At 45.5% G+C, this 8819-nt stretch overlaps 1 protein-coding gene and 1 pseudogene across 1 annotated transcript; one reads left to right on the forward strand and one right to left on the reverse strand.

Moving 5' to 3' along the window:
* Positions 1–237: 237 nt before the first annotated feature.
* Positions 238–1555, reverse strand: LOC136487865 (transcription factor WRKY45-2-like). Its single transcript, XM_066484973.1, has 3 exons — positions 1182–1555; positions 736–846; positions 238–559 (listed from the first exon to the last, which is right to left on the reverse strand). Exons 1-3 carry the CDS (start codon positions 1553–1555, stop codon positions 238–240), a joined length of 807 nt encoding a protein of 268 aa, XP_066341070.1.
* A 5550-nt stretch (positions 1556–7105) lies between these two features.
* LOC136489902 (uncharacterized) lies at positions 7106–7819 on the forward strand (annotated as a pseudogene).
* The last annotated feature ends 1000 nt before the right edge of the window (positions 7820–8819 follow it).

Genomic DNA, 8819 nt, shown 5'->3' on the forward strand with positions numbered 1-8819 from the left:
AGGTAGCACTGTGAGTACCCTTAATTAAATAATGAACTTGCCTCCAATGAAAATTTGGCTAACTGCAAAAGCTAGCTCAAAACCTCCCAATTTCATCCATTGTCTAAATATTAGAGAGTATACTGGTGGGTAACCTTTTTGGCAGAATTGAACACATACCACTGAATGCAGTATATAAACCAAAACTTGTACCTACCATGATCTTACAATGTGCGGTGCAAAAACAAGATACATATATCATATCTTCCAACTATCCTCCCAATCAATGAGAGAATTATCAAACACCCCTAGTAAAGCTAGCAAGTCTAAGTCTGCCTCAGGATCTTGAACACTTGAACTTGTTTGAGCCATTTCCATGTTCTGAAGATCCATACTGCAGACTAGTTGAGGAAGCTGGACTATGCTGACGCTATGGTCCTTGCAAGTGTGGTCACCGTAGTACACAACAGTGTACTTTGCAATTTCCTCGCCAGTTGAGGTATCATCAATTTGTTCTTGTTGCTCAATTGTCTTCGTTGCAAAGCAGTTCTGTTCTCTGTAGGTGCATCTATAGTAGCTCCTGCTCAGTTGATCACAAGTTCATCATGCCAATATAGTGATTATTGTTATATATTTTTGTGTCCATTGAACTTTTAGAGATCATCAGCTAACGAAACAAGCTACCTAATAACAACGTAGCTTGTTTTGTTAACTGGTAATAAAAGAATGTAATGTATATATAGATAGATGTATTACCTAGGATGCAGCCTCCCATTGATGTTCTTCTGCCCATATTTTCTCCATTGATGGCCATCGTAATGTGGAACATGCGTCACAAGGGATCTTGATCGCTTGTCGTTCTTCCTCCTAGATACATATGTGGGATCAGTATGTATGAACTAAAAATCGATCAATTGATGATGCATGGACGTTACAACAAGATTAGATGTACATGATCAGTTGAAATTTGCCCAGCAGATCATTAATAACTTGATGAGCATGCAAATTAAAGGTGTTAACCTAGCTAGCTTCCAAATTAATGCCTCCCTATATATATGGTTGAACATGCAAGGCATAGGTATCATGTTTAATATCTTAAATGTTAGTTTTACTAACTCCAATGACATATATTATGATTATAAACAAGTCATCAGCTGGGGAAGAACAGAGCTCTGTTGAGGTATCAATATCTAATTGCACACCTTCTCTTTTGGCCAAGCACGCTTCTATGCCTCGCTTGCTCCTCCGTCTTCTCACCATTATTAGTAACACGGCAGCTATTGTTCCTCACCAACGACTTGTCGTCTACGGGCTCTGCCGATGATCCGCCTCCGGCTCCGGTACTCATGAGGCACCCTTCAAGTGTAGAAACCACGCCTATGTTGCAGCCGATCACGTCGTCAAAGAGCTGGACGGCGATCTCAGCGGCCGAGGTACCATCGATGACGCCGTGGAGCAGCGGGAGGACGAGCGCTCGGAGCTGCATCACGAGCTCCTGCTGCCTCCTCATGGCGTCCATCATCTCCCAGCCATGGCCGCAGGGTGGCAGCATGACGAGGCTGTTCTTGCGGTCCATTCGGTCAGGACTCAATTGTTCTGTGATTGAGCCCTGTACACGAAGTTCTAGCTGGGGTAGTATCGGTGTATGTGTGACAGTCAGGTAGCCGAGAGGGGTCGTGGGGTGTGCACTTGGTTATACACACACACACACACACACACAGAGAGAGAGAGAGAGAGAGTAGTGCAACAATTGAGTGTGATGTCCTGATTATGTGTGACAAGCTTAATTTGCACGTGTGATGGTTTAGTCGTCGTAAATTTATATATGGCTGTGATCTGAATATATTCAGGAAAATGAATAGAAGAAGCAGCGAGGCAGCATCCATTTGGAGGTGTGAACGCATGGGCTCGTGCATGACCACACGTCCACAGGGTATTCCCATCCAGCAGGAGCCCACAGAGTGAGACTTTCACCTTCACCTCATATGCATAGTTCTTAGGCCAGTCTTTAGCTGGCTATAGGGACGTTTTCTTTTAGAAAAAAGATCAACATATAAGCCGTCGAATAAGATAGTCTTCAACGCCGAATAAATTGCTGGACGACCGTGCTAACCACGTGTCCTCTTTTTACCTGATAGAAAACACTGTTCAACCAAGCTTTAAATATAACCCGGCAATATATACTAGGTATTACTGTCGGGTTATATTACTAACCGGTTATGTTCCCTCGTCCCTAGACTTCAAATTTCTTTTCAACGCGATTAACTCCCTCTCGCCTTCACTACTGCACAACCTCCACCCCCTTCTCATAGCCTTATTCCCTCTTCGACTCCCTCTGGTCTCCTTCTCCCCTTGCCTCACCCCAGCGTGGGGTACAGGCGGCAACCCCAACGCGGGCAGGGGAGGCTCAGGTGGCCCGGGCGTGATGCATGAGCGGAGCTCCCTGCCATGCGAATAAAGGTGGAGGTCCCGGTGTTGGTGTTTTCTAGAAAAAAAAAATATGTGCGGTGTTGCATATCAGGCTGTGTGCGGCACCGGTGCTAGGCTCTGTGGAATAGGAGGAGGCTTTATCATGTGGCTAGCTCTTATCGATCATACAGGTATGGGGCTTTCGTGAGATGCTTTTAGGATCAGTACGTGGACGCCATCTAGGAAGTATGGCACAGCAGCCTGATATGCGACACCACCGTATAAAAAAAAATTCCGTGTTTTTCCCCCTTTTTGTGAAATGAGCGTAGGCCGGGTGAGCAGCCAGAAATAAAAAACACCAGACCTATCACTACCGAATGTTTAAAATCTGGTAGTGAATGCAGGTTGTGGGTAATGGATGCCAAACCAATTTCGATCTTAAGGGCACGTGCCCTCACATTTTGCACCATATATTTCGCATTGAGATGTGTGCACCGTGCACACATCTCAATGCGAAATGTGTGGTGCACAATGCCAGAGCATGTGCCGCTAAGGGCAATCTTTACTTTCCCGCAAAACCAAACATTTCTTTTGTCGTGGTGGCGGCCGAAGGGGCGGCTGAGGCATGCGCATGACGATTGCTAATTACATTAAACAATTAAAAGGAGCTGGACCGGGGTTCTTACTTGGGGAGCAATCAACCAGCAATTAACCACTTTTCTACATATAGTCAACAACTCAAAATAGACTAATGCCGTACTTTTTTCAAGTTGCCCTTTTTGGCATAAACTGATAATACTGAATTACGAAATCTTATGTTTCCTGATGGGATCTTTTTTCATCAGTAATGTAAATATTATTATATAGAGAATGGTGATGCATGCATGCTCTAGGTCAAGTCTATGTGTGTTAACTACTTCCTCCATTCCAAACTATAATACTAATTCGTTTCACTTTTTTTTGACCCTAAGCTTGATCACTCGTCTTATTCAAAAAATTTGTGCAAACATAGTCAAATTTAAGACATTCTTGAAGAATTTTTGTTAATAAACAAAGCTACAGCAAAAGAAGTGATATTTTGAATAAATTTTTGAATAAGACGAGTGGTCAAACTTAGGGTCAAAGAAAGTCAAACGAATTATAATTTGGAACATATTTAGTAATAATTAAGGAGCTCTACATATTAATTCTACTAGTGGATACAAGAGGTAGTAGCTAACCAACAAATTAATCTGTATACGTCATTCCTACTGATTTATCAATGGAACTAAGTGGCATTTTCATTTTCTACTATATATATACCTACCCTCTTATTGGCGTGCCGCCACAGCCTTGTCCTTATACTCATGTGGCTCCCGTCAAAGCAAAAATCAAAACTGATGGAGGACATATATATAATATTAAATATGTATACATGTTACTCCTACGTGCTATACATTCATGTGCTGACGATGTGCACTACTATATTCTATATATAACTACTATATTATAATCATATACGATATACGAAGCCAGGAAGACGGGAGGAACCTCATCATTTGAGCAACCTTTGGCACTTGCGTGAGATACTGGAAAGGTGCATGCATAATGCATTCTTTTTTTTTAAGGTAAAGGATATCTACTACTAGTTATAAACAGAGTAGAGAGATGGGGCGAAACATTCCCCATTGAAAGTTCTGAAGTGCCCGTTGCACATTACAAGGACGAGAGTGCGTAAACGCTTCACAGGAATACAGACAAGAGCTAGCAACACTTCCTTGTCTAGCCTGCTTTGCGAGCTTATCAGCCACTTTATTTGTTTCCCTTTTAGCCTTGATGACTGAGTGTTGCATTCCTTGAGTGGTTGTTGCCAGTTCAGCAAGGATCGGTCGTACAGACCAATGTCCAGGATTGAGGCGCAGAGAATTTTTTTGGGACCTCATTGTCAGTGAGAAAGTTGACGACCTGTAAGTTTAGCGCTGCGGATAGCTTGGTCCCCCAGTAGCAACGCATATGCTTCCGCGTCCAAGGGTTCCAATGTAATATGGAATGGCAACCTGAAAAAAAGATGTTGTGCAGAGGCTATGTGTAGGAGTAGTAAGGATGAGGACGCCTAATGCAGTTTGGGTCTGATTTGGAGGTGGCTGTACACACACAGAAGCGTCGCAAAAGACCTTTGGGCCATCATTTACCTGCATATTTATACCTTGTGAAGGTAGCTGCTGGAGGTTCGGATGTTGTAGATAATTAGTGGAAAGCCTATCTTCATCCATTGCCAATCTATAAGCCATATCTATGTCTTTTGCTTCACATATCACTCTTGTAGGAGAGCAATGAATATTGTTGAATCTGTGATCATTTCGTGATTTCAATAAACACCACATTATAGAAAAAATCAAACCTATAGTGGCATGGCCCTTGTTGCAAAATTGTAGCAATATGAAGATGATGCCCACGGCCTGAGGAAGGCAAAGTATCAGCTCTGAACCCTAGCGAGGAGGCAAACCAAACTGCCCTAGCATATAGTTGCACTCAAAAACAGATGGACTTCATTTTCAATACAACCACAGCGTGAGCAAGTTTCATCAACATTAGGAACTATTCTATGTATCCTGCTAGCTGTTCCAAGAGCTAGCCTAAGTAACCGCCATGCAAAAGTTTTGACCCTTGGTTGGATTGTCCTATCAGCCCACACTCGGCGAAGGATCTGTAAGACCTGCATTAAGAATGTTAGTCGGAGATGAATTTGTTGCAGCCTCAGTTGCCAACATCTTGTAAGCACTCTTGGAAGTGCATAAGATATCAAGCGTGTACCTGTAATGGTAGGAATATGATATCACATGTGATGATGTCCAGGTTTGTGAACACCATACGTGATGACGTCCTCCAAACGTTTTCAAATTTTTACCACCGCATATGCATGTGATATCACGACATCTCGCCAAGTTTCATGATTTTCGGGATTCGTTTGAATTTTATAGAATTAAATAACCACTCGCACGCAAGTTCGCAACGTTGCCCCGTGAGCACGTTAATCGAAATTTGGAGACAGTTCCTAGATTTAGCATAAAGTGACACTAACAAACAAGAATAACATTTTTGGAATGGATCAAAACTATTATTCGATGCACCTGCAGTTCAAACCTACATTTTCCAGAAAATTGCAAGAAAACGAAATAAAGTGAAGAAATATAGCAAACAGCAATGAAATTGTGTCAAATTTGAACATGTTGTTCATGGTACAAATACAAATCTAAGAAAAAAAGTTGGTGGCAAAAAACAAAAAAAAAATTATTTTGCCGAGTGCCAAGGTTTGGCACTCGGTAAAGTGAATATTTTGCCGAGTGCTAGCCCTAGGCACTCGGCGAAGCCAGGATAGGATTTTTTGTTTAATTTTTTATTTCGCCGAGTGCCAAATCGGGGGCACTCGGCAAAATACTTTCTTTGCCGAGTGCCCCGGATCTGGCACTCGGCAAAGAGGTTTGAAATATAAAAAAAACGGACACACGCACACACACCGCGCACACACCAGACACGCACACACACGCGCGCCGTAGTCGCCCCGCCGCCGCGCCGTAGCCGCTGCGCCGCCGCCGCCGTAGCCGCCGGCTCCCCGCGCTCCCGCCCCGCCGGCTCCCCGGCCCGCGCGCCTCGGCCCCGTGCCCACTGTAGGAAGGAGGAGGAGGTAGGAGGAAGAGGAGGAAGGAGAAGAAGGGGAGGAGGAAGAAGAAGAAAGAGGAGGGAGGAGAGAAGGACAAGGGGAGAAGAGGAGAAGAGGAGAAGAAAGGTGCCGCCTCGGTTCGTCGACCCTCACGCCGTAGCGGTCGTCCCCGTTGTCGTCGCCGGCCCTCGGTCTTCGCATTCTCGCTGGCAAGGTATGCCCTAATGTTAGTATTAGTTAGTAAGTAGTAGTGTTAGTAGTAGTAGTTGATTAGTAGTGTTAGTATTAGTTAGTAAGTCGTAGTGACAGTAGTAGTTGTAGTTGTTGTTCATAGTTTTAGTGTTAGTAGTAGTTATTGTTGTATGTATGTGGTTGATGGCCATCGTGCCTATGTTTGGTATACATGTGGTTGTTGGCCTTCGTGCCAATGTTTTCTGCAGGTTTTGGGAACCTCTCCGTGCAGGGGAGGTGCTGCCGAAATTTTCAATGGAGTCTAACCATTTGCCTTTTCTTTGTAGGACGAGGACCGTTGGGAGGCACTCGGTGACCCCGATCGTCTTCGTTGGCGTTGCGGTTCTGCCTGCACCGCGTCGCCTCGCCACCGCCCCACTAGCCTGACCTCACCGACACCCTAGGTATAACCCATCTTGCATACTTGTATCTCGTGTAACCCCAGTTAGGCATCTCCCGTCCGAAAGAGATACGGTCGTTGGTATGCAGATCTTTGCATACCAAATTCCGTACCTGTTTCGGATTGTCCACGTTTTTTGGACAGCCCGCGGATGCGTAGATGGGTTGGTTTCCGTGGCCCACTCCTGTCCGAGACAGAGTTTCGGCACCACCTCCTCGTTGTTCTCCTGATACACAATCTCCCTGCCAGGACGTGTATCGAGAGAACAGCGGGGAGGTGCTGCCGAAATTCTGTCTTGGATAGGAGCAGACCATGGAAGCCAACCTCATCTACGCATCCTCGGGTGGGATTAGGACCTATCCTTCACCTCTTAGATGTATAGTAGGAACACCTTGTGGATTTACCTGCAGTTTTTATTACTCGCTTACATATGCATGTGCCAGAGGATGGATAACCGTGAGTGGATGTACACGGGCCACGCAAGTATGACCCCAGAATGGTTGACCAAGACCAATGCTTTCCTGGAGCATGCATTTGGCGAGGCTGCTAAAGGGTCAGCCTGGATGTCGTGTCCGTGCAGCAGATGTGGCAACAAGAAAAGAAAATTTAAGAGGCTCGTGGGGGAAGATCTTATCAAGTATGGATTCACGGCAAACTATACCCGCTGGATCCACCATGGTGAAGCTGATCGTATTAGAGAGGAGGTGGTGAGACAGCGTCTCGAGGATTATGATGGAGATGGCGGGGTAGCAGACTGGATGGATGACATTCAGCAGGCACGGTTCGGTGAAGGATTGGAGGAGAAGCCAGAGGAAAGCGCAAAGACGTTCTATGATATGCTGTCTTCAGCGTAGAAGCCCTTGCACGAAAAGACAACGGTATCGCAGCTGGATGCAATTGGATGCATCATGGGGTTGAAGTCGCAGTTTAGCATGAGTCGGGACAACTTCGATGGTATGTTGGCAGTTTTTGGATCCCTGTTTCCGGAGGATCACATCCTGCCAAAGAACTTGTACGAGTCACAGAAACTTCTTCGTGCACTTAAGATGCCGTATGAGCAGATCCATGCTTGTCCAAATGGATGCGTCCTTTTTAGGAAAGATCACGAGGGAGCAACGCACTGTCCAAAGTGCAAATCCTCTAGGTACCTGGAGGTCGACACTAGTGATGGCAAGAAGGAACAGCTGAGTATCCCTACGAAGGTCCTACGGTACCTTCCTTTCATACCGAGGATCCAACGGCTGTACAAGACAGAGGAGTCCGTGAAACAGATGACATGGCACAAAAATGGCAAAAGGTACAATCCGGACAAGATGGTACACCCATCGGATGGCGACACCTGGACTCATTTCGATGGCATACATCGTGTTAAAGCTGAGGAGGCTCGCAATGTACGTGTAGCGTTGGCAACAGATGGGTTCAACCCGTATGGATTGTCCGCGGCCCCATACACTTGTTGGCCCATGTTCGTGATACCCCTGAATCTCCCCCCCCCCCCCCCCCGGTGTCATCTTTCAACCCAAGAACGTATTTTTGTCGCTGATAATTCCTGGACATCCGGGGAACAATATGGGTGTGTTCATGGAGCCTGTGTTCGATGATTTGATCGATGCTTGGGAAAAGGGGGTACTGACATACGACCGAGCTACAAAGAGAAACTTCACAATGCATGTGTGGTACCACTACTCCCTGCATGACTTCCTGGCGTATGGCCTATTCTGCGGGTGGTGTGTTCACGAGAAGTTTCCATGCCCAATATGCAAGGCAGGTGTGAGGTTCACTTGGCTGAAGAGTGGTGGCAAGTTTTCTTCGTTCGACCAACATCGTCAGTTCCTCCCCCTTGACCATCCATTCAGACGAGACATCAAGAACTTCATGAAAGGTGTTGAAGTCACCGATCCTGCACCTCAGATGATGACCGCTGCCGAGATCCACGCTGAGATAGAGGCTCTCAAAGTTGATAAAGAGAAAGGTCGTTTTGATGGATATGGTCAGTACCACATGTGGACTCATAAATCGGGCTTGACTAGGCTTCCCTATTTCAACGATCTTCTTCTTCCACACAACATTGATTTAATGCACACAGAGAAGAATATCGCCGAGGCGCTTTGGGGAACACTCATGGACACAGAAAAGTCAAAGGACAATGTTAAGGCAAGA

The sequence above is a fragment of the Miscanthus floridulus genome, chromosome 10, assembly GCF_019320115.1.
Source record: "Miscanthus floridulus cultivar M001 chromosome 10, ASM1932011v1, whole genome shotgun sequence".
NCBI lineage: Eukaryota > Viridiplantae > Streptophyta > Magnoliopsida > Poales > Poaceae > Miscanthus > Miscanthus floridulus.